At 49.1% G+C, this 23,699-nt stretch overlaps 1 protein-coding gene across 1 annotated transcript; it reads left to right on the top strand.

The window, feature by feature from the left end:
- The first annotated feature begins 13,086 nt into the window (after positions 1–13,086).
- Positions 13,087–21,937, top strand: Mul1 (mitochondrial E3 ubiquitin protein ligase 1). The gene is made up of 4 exons (XM_052177854.1): positions 13,087–13,314; positions 17,176–17,263; positions 17,704–17,824; positions 18,453–21,937. Exons 1-4 carry the CDS (start codon positions 13,102–13,104, stop codon positions 19,180–19,182), a joined length of 1,152 nt encoding a protein of 383 aa, XP_052033814.1. The 5' UTR covers positions 13,087–13,101; the 3' UTR covers positions 19,183–21,937.
- Positions 21,938–23,699: the final 1,762 nt, after the last annotated feature.

Below are 23,699 nucleotides of genomic sequence, written 5' to 3' on the forward strand. Positions count from 1 at the left end.
CGAGGAAAAGGTAGGCCGAACCGTATTCATCTCCTGGGGTTGGAAAAATGGTCTCCACGAAGTCTCTCCAAAGTGTCGGGGGCTGGTGCTCGTCCTGCTGCGCTGTTGCTGAATCAGGCTGTGTCTTGAGATCGGTGTCTGTGCTAAATATTTCCCATGTGCTAAATGTTTCCCATCTCCAGCTGCATGTATTATCAGTGACACCTTTGAGTCAGGAACACACGAGTGACTTCCCTGAAGAAGTGTGGCCTTCCCCACCAAAGACACATTGTGGGTCCAGCTAGATGGACTCTGCAGGGTGGTCCCTGCCTTTGGTGGTGTGTTTGAATTCTGGAGCCTCTGTGTTCCAGTCATGGGACCTCTCCCCTCTTCAGCATCCTCATCTTCAGGACCATCATACCACTTGCCTGCCAGGTGGGCTGTCTTCAGTTCATCCAGTGACAAGCACACCCTGAGCCCCTACTGTGCGCCAGGCGGTATTAAAGAGTTAAGGGTGTGACAGGTGGACAAATGGTATGATCTGTTAGTCTCAATACACTTACATCTCCAGAGATAACCACTCGTCATTTGGATCTATCGCTTACATGGTAATTGGTGCTCTGGAGACTGCTAAACAGGGATGGGGTTGGGGGGAGCCAGCGTGGGCGTGGCAGCTGAAGTCAGGTCCTATTGGGAGCAATCACCAAGGCAACATGGCTCAGGAAAGAAGTTTCTTATTCCTAACTCTTTCCTCAGGATTTAGCAGGGTGTGTGAAATTCAGTAAGGAATCAAGAATACCCCTCCCTCCCTCCCTTCACCCTCAACACACTCTGGTGGGGTCTCACTATATTGGCCTGGAACTTGCTTTGTAAATTAGGCTGGCTTCAGACTTAGAGATTCTCCTGCCTCCCGCCTCCAGAGTACCAGGATTAAAGGTGTGCACCTTCATACCTGCCTTGCCCATTTCTTTTTCTTCTTTCTTTCTTTCTTTCTTTCTTTCTTTCTTTCTTTCTTTCTTTCTTTCTTTCTTTCTTTCTTTCTGTCTGTCTGTCTTTCTTTCTTTCTTTCTTTCTTTCTTTCTTTCTTTCTTTCTTTCTTTCTTTCTTTCTTTCAGCAGGGTCTCTCTGAAACTGGTATCTCATATATTAGGATAGATCAGCTGGTCATTGAGTTCCAGGGACCTTCCTGCCTCCTCCCTCCCAAAATGAGAATTATAAGTATGCTTTCTATGTGGCTGAATGACCCCCGGTCTTCATATTCATGTGGGATTTTACTGACCAAGCAACCTCCCCAGCCCCCAAGAAACTCATTTAAAAACTTGTTTACAATTGTTTGGTTATGTTACCTGCTTGTACGTGTGGCCTCTTTGTCGTGGTGTTGATGTGAGGGTCAGCTTTCCTTTGTGTGGTTTCTGGGGATCAAACTCAGGTTAGGAGGCTAAGTGAGGAGCAAGTGGAACCGTGTCACCAGACAGAAGAAACCCCGGCAATTCTCATAATTGAGAATGGTAGGTGTTTGAATTTGTCCCTATGCGGTTCCTGTCCTGGAGCACTTGACCATGACACCCCACATGAAGACTGTGAGCACTAGTAGTGCCATAGCATAGAGCCCAGAGTTCTCCATGCTAATGAGGCATCTAGAAGGGCCCCAAGGGTTTAGCCAATAAGCTTCCCTTCCCAGACATTCCCTCCTGCAAAATGTATTTAATCACTGGTCCACCCTGAATAAGTTGTATTCACCGTTCTCATCACGAATAGTTTGAACAGGCAAGGACTGCTGTGGGGGAAGCCTTAACCATGCAGCCTAAGTCTCTTGCAGAAGGCCCCTCAGCGCTCAGTACACTCACCCTGAGCTATGCCGGATTCCCCCCCCCCCCCCCCGCCCCAGGCTCATCACCAGTGCACAGCTTAACATCCCCCCCCCCCCACACACACACACACTAACTCCTCATGGTTCCCAGTAGCATTGGGATGCATGGGAGTATGGGAACCCCAGCCTCAGCCTATGCTGTTTCTCACCCCAACTGGGACACCCCCCCCATCTTAGGCTGCGTTCTACCACCCTCAGGAGTGGGCCTCCAAGTTCCTCTGCCTCTTCCTCCTCCTCTTTTATCCTTGATCTGCCATTGAGAGGCGGCCATCTTCTTCTGCCAGTGAGAGGTGGTATCAGACATTTCTGGTGAGAACCCAGATAGGCTTAGCTTGGTCTGGGGGAAAACACAAGCAAAATCCCTCCCAGCTGTAAGGAAAGGGTCTGGTCCCTTCCAAATTCCATTGAAAGGATCGTGTCATCATTCTAGGATGGGGGTTTAGCTTTGGTGTATGCCAATGGAGGGAGATAGGAGGGTGTTTGGAGTTTTTATAGATGTTATGTTTAGTGTAGTCAGAGCTATCATTAATTATACATTAGCGTGGGGAAAGGTGGTTGTCTTTTGTTTTAGAAGTTGGGCTTTTAGGGTTTTCTACTACTCCTTGGCCCTGGGGTCGTGGGGATCCCACAGCTAAGCAGCAAGCACCTTTGCCAGCTGAGTCATTTCACTGGCCCAAGGCTAACAGCCAGTATATGTATATGTGTGTGTACGTGTATATATATGCATATGTAATGCTTCAGTAGGTAAAAGGTGTGATTTGGATGTTCCAGACTAATTATTAGACAGTCAGACCCTCCCCTCGGCCCTGAGACTCCAGCCCCTGGACCACAGTGCAAACCCTTAGCCCAAAGGGTATGATCAGAATATTGTCCATACACTGAGGCCAGCCTTGACATGCCTTTCACACTTACACTCAGCTTGGGGGTTCCCTGTTTATCCTTAACTTCTAGTCCTAATTTGCTTCTTACTGTTGGGCTAAAATGCTATCCAAAAGCAACCTGTTTTTATCTCATGGAGATTCACTGGCCTGGAGCTCCAGAAACATCTCTATGCAGCTTGCTAGGTTCCCAGTGGTGGGTTGCTAACACACCAACCGAGTGAAGGAAAACACAACACAAACTTAGTTCAGAAATAATGGTAACTCAATCTCTGGGCACAACAACTAAAACCTAATCTTGTAAACCTTATTAAAATCTGATCCCGCTGGGTGGTGGTGGTGCACACCTGTAATCCCAGCACTCTGGGAGGCAGAGGCAGGCGGATTTCTGAGTTTGAGGCCAGCCTGGTCTATAGATTGAGTTCCAGGACAGCCAGGGCTATACAGAGAAACCCTGTCTCGAAAAAAACACATCCAAAAAACAAAAAACAAACAAACAAAAAAATCTGATCCCTCCAGTGATGGATCCTTGCGGATCCACCATGATACTAGGAAACTCCCACAGCTACATCTTAACCCTCTGCTGTCCTGGTTCCAAAAGGAAGTCACTCTATCCTGCTTCCTCTCTTCCTCCATCCAACCCGGAAGTCCCGCCTACTCACCCGATTGGCTCCTTTATTCATTAGGGGATTGGTTCACAAGAACAGCACCAGACCCATCCACAACACAGTAGAGCCAGCTCTGAGGGCATGAGGACTATTCTGTCCCTTGTAGGGGCCATGCTGGAGAGCTGGCTCAGGTGGTATGAGTGTGGAAGAGCTGTCAGGGCCACCAACAGTTACCACCCAGGCCTAGATCTGGGAGTTTGAGTTGGCTCACCCCAGCGTCTACCCCATCTATAAACTGCTGGAGCACAAGGAAGGGCTGGTCCTGCAGAACTAGAGCTGTAAGATCTCTAAGATGTGGGGCAACAACAGGATGTCAGAGAAGAGTCCCAGTGAGGATCCGTACTGATAATGTAGCAGAAGCCTAAGGCCTTGAACCAATGACTCATTGCAATGAACATTTGCAAGAAAAGCCATGTGGGCAAAAGGGTATACTGTGTGACACATGGTGACACACCGTAGCTTCTACAGTGAGATGTTTTGTTGTTGTTGTTTTGTTTTGTTTTGTTTGTGTTCCTTTGGGGAGGGAGGTTGCAAGGGCAGAGGGCAAATATGGAGGGATGGGGAGATGAGTGGGATTGGGGTGCATGATGTGAAATTCACAAAGAATCAATAAAAAGTTAGAGAGAGGGGGGAGACAGACAGACAGGCATACAGACAGAGAGACTGAGGCTTAGCTGGGCATAGTTTAGCAACCCTGTGATCCCAGAGCTTGGGAGATAAGATGAGAGAATAGGAATTCAAGGTTATCCTGAGCTGAAGAGTGAGTTCAAGACCCATCTAGGGCTACTAGAGATCTTGTCTCAGTAACCAGCCAAACCAAAGAAAGCCAAAACACCACTACCACCTCTTAAGCTCAGGTAGATGACAGGCCTGACCAGAGATGGCATGGTTGACCTAGCTCTCAGGCACCTGTCTCCCAAGCCTGACTTGAGTGAGCCTCCCTTCCTTATCAACAGGTTGTAGAGCTTACCAACAGGTTGTAGGAGCTATGTTGCTCCCGTGGTTTCCGGGTGAGGCTAGGGGTAAAGGCCATTTGCAGATACTGCCACAGGGCCTGCTGGTGAGCAGTGAACCTGAGACTTTCCTGGGCTCTCAAGGGATCATAATTTAGTCAGTGCCTTCATTAAGTTTCCCTCCCAGCTGATAGAGTGCTCACCTAGCATGCAATAGACCAGCGTTTGATCCCCTGCATTATGGAAAGCGACCCTGGTGATGCACGCCTCTGATCCCAGCACTTGAGAGGTGAAGGCAGTAGTTTCTGGAGTCTGAAGTCATCTTGGGTGAAGTCATCATAGCACATCCTTGGCTTCATAGTGAGGTTAAGGCAAGCTTAGGATACATGGGACCCTGACTCAAACCAACCAACCACCCAATCAACCAAGGTCTTTTTTTCCTTTCCTTCCTCACTTCCCTAGAACTGGTCTCCCTCATGTGCCCTGATCTTCTATATCCCATGCTCCTGGCGCCTCCACGTGGCCAAAACTATCAACTGCAACAACCATTGACTGCTCCCCATGATGTAAAATGACTGAAAGGCTTTTATTTTATTCAAACAAATCATTTGCATTTCCCTAGTGATGGACTGACCTGAGCCTCGGTTTGAATCCAGGAATTTTGGCTTCCAGACTAGCTCTCCAGAAGGCCTGTGGTGATAAACGTTTGAATACAAGCGATATGGTTCACAGATGGAAATGACTCAATTGCCGGGTCATTTCTGAGGCCAACAATATTAACTGGCTGGGATGTAGCTTAGTTGGCAGAGTCACTGCCTCGCATGTGTGAAACCCTGGGTTAGCTCCGCAGCACAGCATAAACTGGACACAGTCCCTCACACCGAGAGATAGAGACAAGGAGAATTGGGAGCGCAGGGCCATTCTCCCCTGCACAGTAATTTCCGAGTGAATCTAGAACACGAGACCCTGTCTCAGAAAAATACATAACATTCCATTCTACAGAAGCATGCACGAGGAGGTGGGTAAGCCCTGAGACGTCTCCTGGCTGAGACTTGGTGACCAATGCATGAGCTGGGGAGGAACATAAGCCCTCGCCACTTTGCCTCGGTGATGTGAAGATAGCATGAACTGCTTCATGGGAAACCACGCCGAGTCCAGCTGCCAAAGTTAACCACATGCCTAAACCTGCTCAACTTTTGAGAGAAGACAGAGGAAATGTGTACGAGTCCTCTATTGGTTTTGAGACAAGATCTCACTATGTAGCTGTGGCTGGCCAGGAACTCCCAGTGTTAACTAGGTTGGCCTCAACTCACAGACATCCACCTGCCTCTGCCTCCAGAGTGCTAGGATTAAAGGCATGGATCACCACACCCAACTTGCTTCAGTGTGAGATGGTCTTGCTTTGTAATCCAGGACTGGCCTCCCATTTCCCAAGCCTTGACCTTACCTTTCTATTCTGGGACTCCAGGACTTTCATGCCTGGCCAGTTTTATGATTTTAATGTAGACAAAATGCGTGTGTGTGTGTGTGTGTGTGTGTGTGTGTTGTGTTTGTGTTGTATATGTGCATGTATGTGGTGTATATATGTGTGGTGTATGTGTGCATGTATGTGTGTGATGAATATGTGTGTGTGGTGTGTGTATAGTGTATGCATGTGGTGCATATGTGTGTGTGGTGTGTGTATAGTGTATGTGTGTGGTGAGTGTATGTGTGTGTGTGTGGTGTATGTGTATGTGTGGTATATATGCATGTGTGTAGGATATGTGGTGTGTGTGTATGTGTGTGTATGGTGTATGTGTATGTGTGGTATATATGCATGTGTGTAGGATATGTGGTGTGTGTGTATGTCTGTGTATGATGTATGTGTGTGTGTGGCATATATGCATGTGTGTAGGATATGTGGTGTGTGTGTGTGTGTGTGTGTGTGTGTGATGTATATAGGTGACTGTGTAAGCATGAACACTTATGTGCTTCTCTGTGGAGGCCAGAGCAGGACACTGAGTGCCTTCCACTCCCTGCCTTACTGCTTTGAGACAAGGCCTCTCACTCTCGCTAGAAGTTTACTACTTTTTTGGTTAGGCTGGCTGGCCAGAGAGCTCCCAGGGTTCCCCCACTCTCCACCTGACTTTTTATGTAGCCGCTGAGGATTTGAAATCTGGTCCTTGTGTTTGCAAAGCAAGCACCCTTTTCTCTCAAACCACTCCTTCGACCCACAGGCAAAGGTTTCTTAGATGGACCAACAAAAGCGGGAGCCCTAAAAGGGATCTGGTTTTGCTGGGTTTGATAAAAACTCGGACCCTCTATTCTCCAAAAGGCAGTCTAGAGAATGAGACGTCAAGCTGGAGACACGAGGAAGTGTCAGCAAGTCATAGATGGGATTTCGTCAAGGGCCTGACCAAGAATCTATCAAGAACTCTTGGTAACCAGAAACCAGGGCTGGGGGTGTAGCTTAGTGGTAGGGTGCTTGCTTAGCATGCACAAGGCCCTGGGTTCACTCCCCAGCTCCACAAACAAATCAAAAGTAACAACAACAACAACAAAACAGACAAAGGATGCCAGGAACTTCCTTTGAAGTTCCTTTGGCATGAACCTGTAGCTCCAGCTACTCAGTAGGTTGGTTTGAATTTGACATTGGGCTAGGACACGTAAGTAAACTCAGAGAGGAGTCTGACTTTGGGCTAAAATGAAGAAGTGGGCTTCAGGCAAGAATTGACTTCAGGCAAGGCTAGGACAGGGAAGTAGGCTCAGATGTCTTGGTCATCCTGTTAAGCCCCTAGAAATATTGATCACAGACTTTGTTTGCTGCCTTGTTTGTTCCCTAACCTAGAACTGGCCCTATTCGCATGTACTTAAAATGAAATAAAAGCAGACTGGGGGAAAATAAACCGGCTTCAGCCCCAGAACAGGTTGATGTCATGCTACAGTGTTGTCTAATTGTCTTTTTCTTTTTAGTCTTTGCTCCCTCCCTGGAGAACCTGTTGACTGATTGAGCTGGCTTGGTCAAGTGGGCAGAAGATCACTCAAGGCAAGGAGTTGGTGGGTAGCATGGGTCACATAGCAACAACCACCACACAAAACAAACAAGACAAACATAAGGGAAAGATTTCAGCAGATGCTTCACCTGGTGGTAATTAGTATTTTAAAAAGATGCTGGTGTGGGCTATAAAGATGCTGGTGTGGGCTCTAAAGGTGCTGGTGTGGGCTCTAAAGGTGCTGGTGTGGGCTCTAAAGGTGCTGGTGTGGGCTCTAAAGGTGCTGGTGTGGGCTCTAAAGGTGCTGGTGTGGGCTCTAAAGGTGCTGGTGTGGGCTGTAAAGGTGCTGGTGTGGGCTATAGGTGTTCCTCCGTGGATGCTTCTTCTTTCAGGAACCCCTCAAAGCCTGAATCCTATGAGCTCTGATGGCAGTGCTGCCATTGGTGGGCCTTGGACAGACTCTGCAGCTTGTAAGGAATGACCGCTTCCTTTCAGGGCTTGCACAAATAGCCCTGCATTGGAATCTTCTAGCTGTTCACTTGCTGTCACTTAATTGTATTTCCACACATTTCCATCAAAGCTGAGCTCTAACCACAGGATTAACTGATCCTAGCTGCCCATAGCATGTTTGTTACTGCTCCTTTAAGCTTTTGTTATTTTTGTTATTTTTTTGTTTTTATTTTGTTTTTGAGATTGGTATTTTTAATTTTTAGAAAAGAAATCCATTTGGGGGCTGGCTCATCAGTAAAGAGCACTCACTGCTCACATTAGGTGGCTCACCACTGTATCTAACTCCAGTTCCACGGTGCCCACCGCCCTCTTCTGGCCTCCAGGAGCACTGCACACACATGGTGTATGCACTGACAAGTGGGTAAAACACACATACTCTTAAAAAATAGTAAATCTGTTTCATAGCACATTCCAGTTTATGAACTGACCAAGCCAGCTCAGTCAGTCAACCAGTTCTCAAGGGATGGAGGGAGGACTGAAAAGAAAAAAAGACAATCAGACAACACCGAAACATGACTCCAGTCAGTGCTGAGGCTGGAGTGGGTTTATTTTTCCCCAGCCTGCTCTTACGCCATTCTAAGTACATACAAGAATAAGGTCAGTTCTAGGTCAAGGAACAAACAAGGCGATAAACAAGAACAGTCACAGTATGAACAAGGCAATAAACAAGGACTGTGATCAGTGTTTCTAGGGGCTCAGGAAGACCAGGATCAAAGGAGCGCCACACCTTCCTGGGCTCAGTTTACTTTGATCTTTGTATTAGCCCAGATGCAGACATTCTGATCTGAGCCTACTTCTGAGTCCTAGCCCAAAGTCAAATTCTTGCCAAATTTCTACAAGGCAGCCCCCAAATCTCTCCACAATGAACTCTGATTTTTTTCAATTGGTTGTTAAAAGAAAAATGTCATTCCTGTGCCCTCTGAACCCCCTCTCTGTACTGGGAGAGAATACTGGAAGAGATAAGTGCTCATTAAAAATATGTTTGGGGCATAGTGGTGTGAGATGGCTCAGTGGGTGAACCTCCTGCTCATGGTCTGAGTTCAACCCAGAACCCACTGGAAGGAGAGAACTGACTCCCAAAAGTTGTCTTCTTATTTCCACACATGCACCAGCATGTGTCCATGCCCCTCTTATACTGCTGCTACTACTGATAATAATAAATTAATAATTTTTGTTTGTTTGTAGAGCAGGGTTTCTCTTCCTAACAGGTCTGGCTCTCCTGGACCATGCTGGCCTTGACCTCACAGAGATCTGCCTACCTCTGCCTCCTGAGGGCTGAGATTAAAGGCATGTACCACGCCCCACAAAGTAATAATTTTTAATTTAAAAATTCAATAGAAAAAAATCGGTGGATCTGGGCCTTGAGACCGTGTACGAGAAGTTCCACCCCTCTGTGCAGTCCTTCACTGATGCCATTGGCCACTACATCAGTGGCGAGCGGCCCAAAGGCATCCAGGAGACAGAGGAGATGTTGAAGGTCAGAGCCACCCTCACCAGGATGAACAAACTGGTCCTGGACAACAACTCTGTCCGCCTGCAGCCTATCTCTTCAGTCCCTTGTTATCTTTTCTATTTCCTGTTCCCTGTAGTACTAACCAGGCTGTGTCCCTGCAGGTGTAACATGCCAGCTTGGTCCCTAGACCCTAGTGAATGCCTTCAGGGCATTTACACAGCGACCAGGCCATTTTTGCTTCTCTGAGGAGAACTGTGAACTTAGGTCTTAGGCAATGTTCTGTCAGTCTGTGGTACTGTCCCAGGTCACCCTCTCTGCCCACTTTTGCTTTTGGAGCCCAGCCCAGGGTCTCCAGGTCAGAGATCATCCTTCACTGTGACTCAGTGAGGACAGCCATCCCCAGCTGGAAATGGTTCCCTGGGGACATCTGGCACAGCCCAAATTGTTTGACTCTTGTGCCTAACGAGGCTCACATGATGTAAACTTCAGCCTGTCTAGGATATTCTCAGCAACACTCACGAAGGAATTCAGCCTTTGGCAGAAGAAAAGAAAGAAAGAGGCAGGGTTATTTTCAACCAGCCTGTCTCTTTTAAGAGTGATGGGCTTTTTAACACCCTCCCAAGAAAGCCATACAAGGACCTGAAGGCAAGGACGCTTGACGCAGTAACCGAGGACCCCAACCAATCTGCAGTGGAGACACTCCCTAGATTTCAGTTTTGTAACCACTCTTTTGTTCTTTCCCTTGCAGTGACCCAAGGATAAAGGACTTTTGGTTACTAAACGCATTGGATCATGACCTTCCTCATCTTAAAAGGTTTTGGATCTTACCTCCCAAAGGAGGATGAAGTTGAGGCCAACATTCTCCGAGCACCAGTTTCCTTCTATGGGGGGAAAAACCACTAAATGATCAGCCTTTGTGAATCATGCCAGAAACCAAAAGCATGCCCTTCTAACCTAGGCGTGACACAGACCTGTAATTCCTGCACTTGGAATGTTAGCTAAAAGATTAGGAGTTCAAAGTCATCCCTGGCTACCTATAGAGTTGAAGCCTGGACTATACTATCTGAGCTTCTGTCTCAAAAACAAACAACATAAAAACAGTATTCTTCTCCTTTCTTTTAAAAGTAAATGGGGGGGGGTGCTGGAGAGATGGCTCAGCTGTTAAGAGCACCGACTGCTCCTCCGAAGGTCCTGAGTTCAAATCCCAGCAACCACATGGTGGCTCACAACCATCTGTAATGAGATCTGATGCCCTCTTCTGGAGTGTCCGAAGACAGCTACAGTGTACTCACATATAATAAATACATAAATTTTTAAAAAACAAACAAATAAGTAAATAAATAAAAGTAAACAGGGTTGTTGGTCATGGAGGAGCGCATTCTTTTACCCCATTGTTCTGGAGGCAGAGGTAGAGAGGTCTCTGAGTTTGAGGATAGCCTGGTCTATGTAGTGAGTCCTAAGCTAGCGAGCACTACACAGTGTCTTGTCTTGACAACAGCAAACCAAACCAAAACCAGGATCATATTCAAACACATCTGCAGTCCACTTTCCCACTTTCCAACCCATAGATATCAGGGATCTGGGGACAGAGACACAGCTCCCCACTGTCACCCACAGCAGCGTGAGTTTCCCTCCACTTTTAGGGACTTCAACTCAGACCAAATGGATTCTTGGCTTCAACGAGAAAAAAAATGTGTTCCAGGGTCAGTCAGTATAATGAGGCAGAGTTGGAGATTTTTATTACAGATATTGTGCGTGTTAGAGGAAGCACTGAGAAGACACGCCCAAGTATGTGAATAGGTTCCTTGAAGAACATGGCAGTTGGTTGGCTTAGCATTAGCTAGACCAGTCAGGTGGTTCTTCTGCTACATCTCAAGCAGTTGCTAAGAAGCCCCGTCCCTGTCATTATGTGAGATTGCAGATGCCTTGGACAGAATTATGATCTAGAACCCCTAGGGTTGCATAGGGGAGCTAGTACAGGTAGGTTTTCCGTAAATGAGGTTTCCAGTGAGATTCCTGGAAAATTGCAGGTTTACAGCTGGGAAGGGAGGAAGGCCTTGGGCAATTGTTAATTGTGCTGGCATTATATTTTTACATTTATTTCTTTATTTATCGTGTACATGTTGGGAATATACACACCATAGCCTGTGAGTGGAGATCAGAGGACAACGTTTGACAGTTGGTTCTTTCCTTCCATTGCGTGGGTCCAGAGAATGAACTCAGGCTCGAAACCAAGCTCAAAGCTTTACTGGTTAGCTGTCTTACCACCCTTGTGCTGGAATTCTTTTCTGCCAAGAGGCTTTGACCAAACTACTGAGTAAGGGGCTGCTTTTTCCTGTCCCAACATGTTTCATGCCTCAACAAATATCTCAGAATTTATTCAACCAACTGACTACTGGCATTAGATAATTTTCATTCTTTTGCTATTAAAAACACTCCAGTGAATATTGATTTGGGTCAATAGATCTATTTTGAGGATTTTAAAGAACAGCCTATAGGACACTGCAAGGAGAACTCAGGCTTTGCAGGCAGATGTGCTGGCCAAGACTTGCAGCATTTCTGGTTGTTTTAGGAAGCAGATCTCTGAGAGTAGCTGGAAGAGTTTTTGATATGTCACCTGAGTTTGAAGCCCGTTATCACTTTTAGTTAAAGGTCTGAGTGTATTTATATTCTCCCCGCTGCCCTTTTTTTTTTTTTTTTGGCTTTGTTTTGAGACAAGGTTTCTCTGTGTAGTCCTGGCTGTACTAGAACTCGCTCTGTAGACCAGGCTGGCCTTGAACTCAGAGGTCCCCCTTCCTCTGCTTCCTGAGTTCTGGACTGAGTGTATTTCTTTTAAAAAAAAAGATTTTCTTATTATTATATGTAAGTACACTGTAGCTTGTTTTCAGACACACCAGAAAAGGGCATCAGATCTCATTTTGAATGGTTGTGAGCCACCATGTGGTTTCTGGGATTCAAACTCAGGATCTTCAGAAGAGCAATCAGTGCTCTTAACCGCTGAGCCATCTTTTTAGTCCCTGAATGTATTTCTTAACCCGAGCCTCAGGTGTTGAATGCATCAAATGCTGGTCTGGAGGGGCTGGGATAGAGCTAAGTGGATGAACACTTGAAGCGCTGGGTTTGGCCCTTGAGATTAGAGTGAAATGCAGACCTAGGAAACAGAATTACAGTACATGACATATAATAGTCACTCAATAAAAATAGTTGCTGTTCTTAAATAAGCAGTATGTGCTTTGGGGTGGTGGTGGTAAGCTAAGAGCTATTTTACGGATTCAGCTGGTGTAGGGGTTGAGGACTTTGAAGCTGGACTAACTGCTCTCTGGCTCTCCTCAGCAGTATGGCTCTGATCATGTTCCCCATCTCCTCTGGCCGCAGTTTCTTCATCTTTAAAACCCAGGTTACAAGGCTCTCCGAGAGCTTAAAGCGGAACACGTCTTAGAGCTTACCACACATTTTACTCGGCTCCCCATCTAATGGCAGCAACATCAAATAGCCCAGTGGGTAAAGACGCTTGCCACTATAGCTAAGAACTTGAGTTCCATCCCTAAAACCCATACAGTAGGAGAGACCGGGACTCTCATACATAGAGTCCTGCCCATAAATAAGACGGCATTTAACAATAACAGAGAGCAAGAGTGTCTAGAAACCCGGAGGGTGCGCTCCCACGTGACCACAGCCAGCGCGTGGAGCGTTCACGGTCCTCCGGGGATCGCACTGGTTTCCCACGAGGCCGCAGTAACGTCGCAACCACCTAGGCAACGTCTTCCGGTCCCCTCGGCCCCACCCCCAGATCTCCACTTCCTGTATGTACGTCATCGATGGGCGACGTGCCTACGGTTTCCGGGAAGCACTGCGCCGCTGCTTGGGGGTCGCCGGTGATTTCGAGGCGGCTGGTGCGGCTTGGGGTCGTCATGGAGAGCGGGTCGCGACCGTCGCTCGGCCAAGTCATCCTGCTGGGCACCAGTTCGATGGTCACCGCCGTACTGTACTCCATATACCGGCAGAAGGCCCAGGTCGCACAGGAACTCAAGGTCAGTGTGGGGCTTGGGGGGAACAGCCCGGCCTCACTGGCAGCTCGCGCCGGGCGCACCGTGGAGCCGCAGGACCCCAGACGACTCGCAGCCATAGGGAACCCTGGCCACCTGCTGCATCGAGGCTGCCCCGCCCTTTCTCTCCAAAGCCCCCCGACTTATCCTCAGCGTCAGCGTCACTGGATATCATCGCAGTGCTGTAAAACTTTCTTGAAAACCTGCTGTGCACCAGATAGTGAGAAAAACAGGTCATTGTCCTGGTGAATATTCCATTCTAAGACAACAGAACGTCTGTCACACGTAATCGGACCGAGAATCGGGTTGGAGTAGGTCAGAGAAAAGTGGAAGGATAGGGAAACGGTGACTTCGTTTCTTGTGCTAACGTAAAATACTCTGACAGAAAGCAACAGAGGAGAGGGAGAGGGTTGCTTTGTTTTCAACTCCAGGTTATCATCTATCACCACAGGGAAGACCAGGCAGGAACTTGAGGCCGCTGTCAAATCATGTCTGAGTCAAGAGAAACAAACGCATGCATGCTTAGCGCTCAGTTTGATTTTTCTACTGCTGTACAGTCCAGAGCCCAGACCTAGGGAATGGTGTCACTCACAACACAACAGCGAGTTTCCCCCACTTCAATTAGGGCTGTCAAGACAGGTCTTAACAGCTTTGCCTACACAGGCTGACCCAATATAAACAGTTCCTTATTGAGACACTCCAAGTGATTCTAGATCGTGGCCGGTTGACAGGGGGCGTCGCCATTTTAAACAAGGTGATATTTGGGGTGGAGATGGAGGATGTGAAGTTATGTAAGGCAGGCTGATTCCAACTTGGAGAACAGCAAACTTAGAGGCTCATTTATTTAGCCACTCGGCTCCTGGTTTCTACAATCATTTCTTTGCATGTTATAGTTACTTTAAAACTACATTCTCATTTGAGGGTTGCACTTCATAACAGCTTGCACCATACATTTCCACCCTGATTTATTTTTGTCAGCTCAAAAATTGCCTGAGATAGGTAACAGTGGCTATTCCTCGATGAATGCAAACCCAGACATTTGAGAATGAAAGGAAATGTCACACAGCTAGTGTTAACTGTCAACTAAGCAGGAGCTGAAACCAACTAGGAGACAAGTCTCTGGGTGTACCAGTGAGGGCTTGTCTCTCTTAGGTTAATTTTGATGGCAAGATTTGCCCTAAAAGTGGGCAGTACCATTCTCTGGGCTTCTGTCCTTGACTGTAGGAAAGGGAGAGAGAGAGAGAGCAGAACACAGATCTCCAAGGCTCTGTGTTCTGATTATGGCTATCATGTGACCAGTCGCTTTAAGTCCCCTTTACCTTGACTCTCTGCCTTAGTCAGGGTCACTCTTCATGTGATGGGACACTGACCACGTGAACTTGGGGACGAAAGGGTTTATCTGGCTTATGCTTGCACATCACTGTTCATCCCTGAAGGAAGTCGAAGGAACTGAAACAGGGCAGGAGCCTGGAGTCAGGAGCTGATGCAGAGGTCCTGGAGGAATGCTGCTTACAGCCTTGTTCCTCATGGGCTGCTCAGCCTGCTTTCTTATAGAAGGGGAGATTGCTAGCCCAAGGTAGAGTCATGCACAGTGGACTGGGGCCCTCTGCCCTCAATCTCTAGTTAAGCTGAGTCTTAGGGAGAAATTTTTCTCAACTGAGGTTCTCTCCTTTCAGATAACTCCAGCTTGTGTCAAGTTGATGTACAACTAGCCACTTGCCCAGGTTGATTGAGTGCAGCCTTGAACAGTGATAAACCCAAATGACCCCTTTCTTCCTTAAGTTTGTTTTCCTCCCAGTATTTTATCACAGCAAGAGGCATTGGAACTAAGCCAGTTTGGAACTTAAATTTAGGTCCTTGGGTTCAAGGGTAGCGTACTAGCCAGGCAGGAGTGGAGATTTCTATTGTGTCCTTCCTGTTGATTTATCAGACTATTGAAGCAGTAGACTCCAAGAAATTGAAATCTCCCCCTGGAAGTGCCTGCTGCTGGGGGAAGAAGCCGAGACCCCAGGGGTGGTGGGAGGGAGGCCTGGGGCCGAGGCAGTGGTGCTGGGCAGGACCTTTTCCCATCCTGATGCTCAGCTATGCCATTTAAGCCTTGCTTCCTGCAGGAGGGACGGCTCAGTTTAAGAGTACTGGTTGCTTTTTTAGAAACAATTAAATTATCAGCTCCCAAATGACGGTTCACAGATCATTCCCGACTCCAATCCCAGGGGATCTTTTGGCTTTTGTGGGTACCAGGCATGTACGTGGTACAAGGACATGTATGCAGGCAAAACCACCATACGATAAAGTGGAATAAGGTAAGCACTGAAAAGCCCTTCCTCCTGTGTTAGGACCCGTGACCCAGCCGGTCAGAGGAGACCCAGCGGGTAGAGGAGACCCAGCGGGGTAGAGGAGACCTGGCCAGGCAGAGGAGACCCGGCCGGGCAGAGGAGACCCAGCGGGTAGAGGAGACCCAGCCGGGCAGAGGCACTGGATGCCTTTGCCCTTGTTTGCTTTTCATCATTAATTTAGCTTTTTTTAGTTGACTTCTTGAGGACCGGCGGCTGAGGCTGGCAAGGTATGGGTACCACGTACCACGGCACAGCTCTGCCCGTAACTCCAGCAACACTACACTTTTTCCCCCTCCTTTCTTAGTTGACTGCAGTGCTTTTGGCACCTGTCAAGCTGACTTGGAGAGTGGATTTCGAAAGGGCGTGTGAGGGCTGTCTTCATATCTCGATCCCTAGCTCAGCATTTGACAAGTAGCGGGTGCTCAGGGCGCTCAGTACATGGTGGTGGCTTTATTTTGGCTGGAGTGTCACAGTCCATCAGCCAAAGACTTGTTTTGGCAATTGTACCGAAGGTAGACTCTGGAACCCAAGTTTGTTTATCACCAGGTTGATTTCAGTAAGAACTCAGAAACACGACTGTGGAGTTCCTGCACTGAAAAGGTTTGGATCAGAAGTTGCCAGTGCTAACAAGGCAGAGGCAGGTAGATTTCTGAGTTCAAGGGTAGTCTGGTCTACTGAGTGAGTTTGAGGCCAACCAGGGCCACATAATGAGATCTTATCTCAAAAACAAAACCAAAAAAACAAGCAAAACCAAAAAAATCCCAAACAAAACCAAAAAAAAACCCACAAAACCCCAGAACAAACAACAACAACAACAACACTAGTTGAAGGACACCCTCAGGTGCACACTAAATTCTAGGCCAGCTTGTTGTACTTGGGACTTAGTTTCTAAAAGGATGAAATAACCCTCCGTGGAAAAAGCTGTGGGAGCCCTAATATTAGCCTTTCACCTGTTGGCCGGGTCACGGAGCTTCTGAGCTGAGTGTGCCTTGCCCTGGTGTCTTTCTTGGTGACGAGAATGCCTGATTATTTCGTGACTTCCCTGTGTCAGCTCTGGACTGTGTTTTCCCATACCTCAAAGTTCATTTATTCTACCTAAAAAATGCCATGAGATTGTCTTCTCCCTCCCTTTACTGTTTTGGAAGCAGACTCAGATGAGTGAAGTTGTTCAAATTCATGGAGCACCCGCTGCAGCTTGGACGAGCCCCTGTCTCTGCCGAGGTTCCTCCCGCAGTGTGCCCCGTGGCCAGCACCTCTTACATTCATTCCCATGGAGAAGTGTTCTCGTGAAGCAGTGTTCCGTTGAACTGGAAAGCAGATGGTGACGCCTCCAGCCTTGGGGAAGAGGAGCCCAGAGCACCTGGCCTAATCATGTTCAAGTTTCAGGGCCAGACTCCAGAGCCAGAGCCTCCTGACCCCCTCCTGTCCGCTCTCCCCACCACACCTTAAGTCTGATAGAGCATGTCAGTATTCAGTGGCCAATTTAATATCTGCTTATTTTTGTGTTTAGGGAGCTAAGAAGATTCATTTGGGTGAAGATCTAAAGGGCATTCTTTCAGAAGCGCCAGGAAAGTGTGTGCCTTATGCTGTCATCGAAGGTGCGTTTGCATATTTAGTGTGAGTGGCAGCAGCGGCCTCTCCCAGGGGCCCCTAGTGACCGTCTTGGCTGACAGAAACACACTCCCTTTTACATGCATTTGTTTATCTTGTGCGGGGGAGGGCAGGGTGAAGGTGCCTCTCGCTCCACACTGATAGAGGTCAAAGGACAACTTGGGGAAGTTGTCTCTCTTTCCACTTTTTTGTAAGTTTCCAGGGTTCAGGTCTTCAGGCCCTTAACCTGCCGGCCCTCCTAAGAGCCCCCTAATGGTGTAGGGCAGGGTGACCAACCACTGTGGACCTGTGATTGTTTTAGAGAGACTTGGTGTGGTGTGAGGCAGTTTGCGGCCTGCTCTCCAAGTGTGTCCACAGAGCCGCGGACATGTGGGAGACCTGAAGAGAGGCGAGCATCCTTCAGAGACTGTGACTGCTTTCTCCGCAGGAGCCGTGCGGTCTGTTAAAGAAACGCTCAACAGCCAGTTTGTGGAAAACTGCAAGGGTGTGATCCAGCGGCTTTCGCTTCAGGAGCACAAGATGGTGTGGAACCGAACCACCCACCTCTGGTGTGTGTCCTCTGGCCTCTCTCCACCACCGCACTTGCACTGCTCTGGGGCCTGGGCCTGGGCTTCTTAGGGACTGGATGCAGAGCTGCCTCTCCATGCCTCAGTCCTGCTGTGTGTACTGTGCACTTTCTTCCTTTAGAGTCCAGGAGGCAGCTTACAGTGCAGGCTTCTAGGCCCACTTCCTGATTACAGACCCTGGTTTTAGAAGGGACCTGGGATCTGTTGATTCTTAGCACTGTGAAGGTGTAGACCCACTCACTTACGACTCATTCACCTGTGGATGAGTCGTTTAAGTAATTGTGTGCCCATACACAGAGGGAGCCATTTTCCTGTCTGCTCCTAGCAGGCTTTTGTCTTAGGCACTTCTGTGACAGTGACATAAGGGCATAGACACTAAAGGTGACCTGTCACTCCCCGGTGTCCACAGAGACCTGAGCATTTAAAGAGGCCCCTCCTTGCTGTGGTCTCGGTGCTATAGAACTCAGCGATTTGGAGGCTGGCCTCCAGTTTGAGGTGGTGGAGTCCATTCTATGGATTCTGAATGTGTGCTCATGTGAAGGTGACCCCACGTGTGCGAGTCAGGTGCCCGCTCCTCTCTTGTTCATCTTCGGTCCTTGCATTTTTTTAGGAATGACTATTCCAAGATCATTCACCAGAGGACTAACACCGTGCCCTTTGACCTTGTGCCCCACGAGGACGATGGCGCTGTGTCCGTGCGAGTGCTGAAGCCCTTGGATTCTGTGGACCTGGGTCTAGAGACTGTGTATGAGAAGTTCCACCCCTCTGTACAGTCCTTCACTGATGCCATTGGCCACTACATCAGTGGCGAGCGGCCCAAAGGCATCCAGGAGACGGAGGAGATGCTGAAGGTCGGAGCCACCCTCACTGGCATCGGCGAACTGGTCCTGGACAACAACTCTGTCCGCCTGCAGCCCCCCAAGCAAGGCATGCAGTACTACCTGAGCAGCCAGGACTTCGACAGCCTGCTGCACAGGCAGGAGTCCAGTGCCCGCCTCTGGAAGGTTCTGGTCCTGGTGTTCGGCTTTGCCACCTGCGCCACCCTCTTCTTCATCCTGCGGAAGCAGTACCTCCAGAGACAGGAGCGCCTGCGCCAGCAGCAGCTCCAGGAAGAGTTCCTTGAACACGAGGCCCACCTGCTGAGCCAAGCCTCACCGGAGGACAGGGAGAGTCTGAAGAGCGCCTGCGTTGTTTGTCTGAGCAGCTTCAAGTCCTGCGTCTTCCTCGAGTGTGGGCACGTGTGTTCCTGCCGCCAGTGTTACCTTGCCTTGCCAGAGCCCAAGAGGTGCCCGATCTGTCGGCGGGAGATCACCAGGGTGATACCCCTGTATAACAGCTAGGGCTCTTGTGCCCACACTGCAAGTGACCCTCCCCTTGTCAAGGTCTGTCTGAGGCCTTTGGTGGGGTGGCTGTACCCTCACATGATGGAGGGGCACCGGCGAGCCTCACAGCTCCCACAGCTGGGTGTGGCTTTTCACCCTGGGCTGTGGTGAGGGCCTCTTGGGACTAGATCTGTGTGTATGACTGAATAAGACCAGCTCACTGTCCAGGCTCCAGGGCCAGTCCTCTCGACTCTTGCTCCCTGGGGGTTGGGAGTGGGGATGGGAAGGGTGAGTCAGTTGGCCTGGGAGGAGGGCCGAGCTCCGAGGGCCTTACAATATGGCCTCTTAGGAAACTGTCCAGACCCCTTCTCTAGCTTCTGCTCAGGGGAGGGAACTATTTAAGGTTTGGCAGGGGGGCAGGCCGCAGTGTCTCTCTGACTTGCTTATTGAGTAATGTTTGCACATGCGTGAAGACAACAGGAAGTGACGTCAGCTATCTGCTTGGCCCATCTGGGTTGGGCACAGGACAGCAGGAAGACAGGAGGCTTTTCTAGGTGTTTCTAGGTTGGCAGGCAGCCTGGGTGTTTTCCTTTGACATGGGGAAGGCACTAGAGCTGCAGGCTGCTCTGGTTTCTCACAGAGAGACCGCATTCAAAGAGAGCAAAGGTGGCTGCTGTCCTGGCCTCTGGCCTTTGTAGCTTTTTTGCTTGCTTTTGCCAAAGAAAGGTAGCTGGCAGGCACCCACACTGAGCCTGTGAAGACCACCTCACTGTCCCCAGCAGCCCCCCTTCCTCACCCAGACCCCAGCTGGTGAGTGCAAGAGAAATTAGAGACTGTCAGGTCATCCAGAAGGCTCTTCTCTTCCTTGACCGTTCTCCCCCCCCCATACCCCTGCTGCCTGTGTGAGGGGAAGGAGCACAGGTCAGACTGTCACGTGTGTGCCTGGTGCTTAGTTCACTGACATTAAGAGCTAAGGCCTTCCTGGGTTGGAGTTAATGCTCCACCACCACAGGATGAAGGTTGGTCTTGGAGACCTCTGTTTTCTTTTTGAGCTCCCCACAATGGGGTCCAGTTTATGATTGTTGATGCCCCCATGCTTGTCAGGCCCATAGTGGGACGGTAGGGAGCCTGACGACTTCCCTAGACAGCTGGCCTGAGGTACTACCTGGCCTTGCTGACATAGTTGTCTGAAAAAATGTATCTTGTTTGGAACACTGGAGAAGCTGAGGTGGTGTGGGGCCCGGTGAAGGGATATTAGTATTCAGTGCTGTGTGCCTGGTATTGTTCCAGCCGCTATCATAAGCTGGGCTTGGTGGCAAGCTAGTCTACATAGTGAGACCCTATCTCAGAATCTCTAGCTTGGGCTGGGGTGGTAGCTCAGTGGTGAGGACCAGCCCTCTACCTGGGTGGTCCCAACCGGCTAGCTCTAGTTCCTGGGGGTGCCGTGCCTTCTTCTGAGGGCACTAGATAGACTGCACGCTCTGCAGACATACATGCAGGTAAAACACACATGCACACAACCTGGAAAACCTAAAAGAAACCTTTGCATTTGCAAGGGGCATCACTCAGCACAGCCCACAGGCTGTGCCAGTGAGTGCGTGAGCCAGAAGAGCTGAGATTCATGAGGGTTGAAAGTTACAGCCACCCAATGCCAAACTCCAGGGAAAAGAGCCTCAAGAGCAGACTGCAAACCGCCAGGAAACTGCACGCAGTCCAGTGCCAACAAAGTCTGTAGAGGAAGATGACCATACTAGAGGGACAGAGTCTGAGTCCAGTAGGGTCCTGCCTAGTGAGGTGTGCAGACCTTGGCTGGACAGGGTAAGGGTAAGCCCTTCCCCCTTCCCTGGCCTACCTGTAAGGCAGCTGCAGGGACAGTGGGGCTTAGATGGTGATTTTGGAGCCCACCTATGCCAGAATCAAGAACAAAAGGGATTAGGAGAAAGGACTTGTCTGTCCCACCCAGTGGACCCCTGCAGGTGCCTCCCACCAAGGACGACAGGAGCTGAAGAGCCTCCCCCCCCCCAGCCATTGGGAGTGGGTGTGTCCCTTGCCACAGTATAGGTCCCTGCTTGAGCCTAGCACAGCTGACCTGCCGCTGGCTTTTGCTATCCCAGCTGTCACCCTTCCTTCTTTCTGCTCCTTCCTTCTGCTTTACAAGTCTCACTTCCAGGAGGTATCTGAGGCCTCGTGGGGGCCCCAACAACCTAAACCAGTATGTGGGACTAAGACTAGGTTGAAGGGTGCTTAAGAAAGTGGAGCCAGGAAGGGAGCTGCCCGTGGGACTGGGTGTCCTGAGTGCCTGTCATTCTCAGGCCCTTTAATCTCCAGCAGACAGGTGGGAGCCATTTTGCATAACTGCTGCTGGCTTGGAATACCTGTGCAGGCCCTGTACATGCTAAGGCTTCAGCCCCCCACATTTGGTATTGGTACCCCTAGTTCATTTCCAGTACTTGAACTCAGCCTCATTATAAAGCCTGCAGCCTTTGCTGGGAGCACCTGAGACGCGGGAACCCAGTCAGAGAAGTTGTCTACAGGCAGACCTGCCCTTTGTCCATGGTCCTGGGTTCTAGGACCTTCTCAGAGATTGATTGATCTACAGGTGCCTCAGCCCTTATGAACAGGACCTAGAGTCTGCTTAGTTCCTCATGAATCTTCCTGTGCACACGATGTCATCTCTAGATTATCCTGATACAAGGCAGGTCCCAGGTGCCTGGGTGAGAGGGTGACTGCTGTTTGGGGAATAGGAAAATAAATGTGTACGTGCTCAGTTTGATTTCTTTCATGAGTACTATTGATTGTGGCTGGATAAGTTCACAGGTGTAGAACCCGTGGAGTAAGAGAGCCCTCTCTGTCTGTTGCCATAAACGGCACGTTTACCAGGCAGGCAGCATTCCAACCACCAGCCAACCCCTCCCCAGCAGACCTGGTGGTGGGCGGGCTGGAAAGCAGGCTTCAAAATCCCAATTCATTCAAAAGTCTAGTAGAACATCTCAAATGCCAATAAACCATGAAACGGTAGACCAAACTCAGATGCCCTTCAGAAGCTGCATTCAAAGTCATGGAAAGGCCTTCCGGGCTGTGGTCCTGATGCTGAGGAATCCCACAGGGCAGGAGGGAGAGCCTGTGCAGTTCCATGTCACAGAAGGGCATTTGTTCGTCCCATCAAACGTACATTTTTGTGACTCCCAGCTCTGTCCTAAAAGGGAAGAGTGCTTCATTGCAAGCTAGTATTTGTCAAGGAGTGACGTGGCAGGGACAGGAGATACAGTTCTTTGGTTCATTGGCTACCACAGAAGGACATTTTTCTTAGTCTGTTTTCTGTTCCTGTAGGAGGAAATTTGAGGCTGGGTAATTCGTGAAAAGTAGGTGGGTTTCTAGTAATTTTAGAGATTGGGGAATCCAGGAGCATGACACCTGCAGAGGATCTTTATCCTGTGTGGTAATAGCAGAGAGCATCTCATGCTCAGGATGGGGAGAGATGCAGTCATTTGAAAAACCAGCTTACATCTCCCCCCCACACACACACACACACAATGGCCTTATTAAATATATGGCCTCGAATTTTGACAATTGCCACCTCTTTATCCTGTGATAGTGGCACTAAGATATCAATGTGGGTTTGGGAGAGAACATTTAGGCTATAGTGGGGTGCAAAAGAGATGGCTCGGAGGCTAAAAGCACTGGCTGGTCTTCCAGAGGACCCAGGTTCAATTCCTAGCACCCACATGATGCCCCTCAGCCATCTCTAACTCCAGTTTCAGGGGGAGCTGATGTCCTCTCTGCCTTTGAGGGCACCAGGCATACACATGATATATGCATATATAACCACAAAAAAATAATTATATACTCCCACCACCACCACCACCACCACTACAGTAGTTCGTGGTTTTTCTGGCTGGAACAGATCCTCTGACCATTAGAAGCAAACATCCCAGGGCAAATCAGCATGTTATTGTGAAAAGTTTGGAGTCTGGAGTGATGGATTTAAATTACTTATGTTCCTCCTCTAAGCTCTTAAGTTCTTGCCCCCTTCTGAGGCATGTGAAGCCATCTCTCCAAGATCCTTTCCCTGACCGAGTTTCTGAGCCACTTGCCTTAACCATACCTGCTGCTCCTTGGCCTTGTTCATGCTGACCCTGGAGTCCCCGTCCATCCTTCCGCTCCTCCCATCTGTCCACCCTGGGATCTCTGGTCTGTCTCCTTCATACCCTCCTGTATCCTGCACTGGGCTGGGTTAGGCGTCCTTCATCTTTCTCAGGACACTTAGCTATTACTGCTCCTAGTACTCGGGCCCAGGCGTAGGATACAGACTGTGCTCTCTAGTTCCCTTCAGTAGTGTGATCTTACATTGTCACTAAGAGGTGTCCTCCTCCCTTCTTCACCCGGGAGTAAGCTGTGCTTCTCTTTTGTTGTATTCTGAGGCAGGGTTATGGAGCAAAGGCGTGACTTGAATCGTTGATCTTGCCTGAGCCTCCCAAGTGCTAGGAATGCAGCATGTATGCCTGTACCACAGTTCTTAAAGGAAACCAAGGCCC

The sequence above is a fragment of the Apodemus sylvaticus genome, chromosome 3, assembly GCF_947179515.1.
Source record: "Apodemus sylvaticus chromosome 3, mApoSyl1.1, whole genome shotgun sequence".
NCBI classification, from domain to species: domain Eukaryota; kingdom Metazoa; phylum Chordata; class Mammalia; order Rodentia; family Muridae; genus Apodemus; species Apodemus sylvaticus.

Excerpts from the sequence above, each read along its gene's own strand:
- Mul1 (XM_052177854.1), top strand. The coding sequence starts at position 13,102 with ATGGGCGACGTGCCTACGGTTTCCGGGAAGCACTGCGCCGCTGCTTGG. Across the intron at positions 13,315-17,175 it reads AGGTCGCACAGGAACTCAAG|GGAGCTAAGAAGATTCATTT; the intron begins GTCAGTGTGGGG and ends TTTTGTGTTTAG. Across the intron at positions 17,264-17,703 it reads GCCTTATGCTGTCATCGAAG|GAGCCGTGCGGTCTGTTAAA; the intron begins GTGCGTTTGCAT and ends CTTTCTCCGCAG.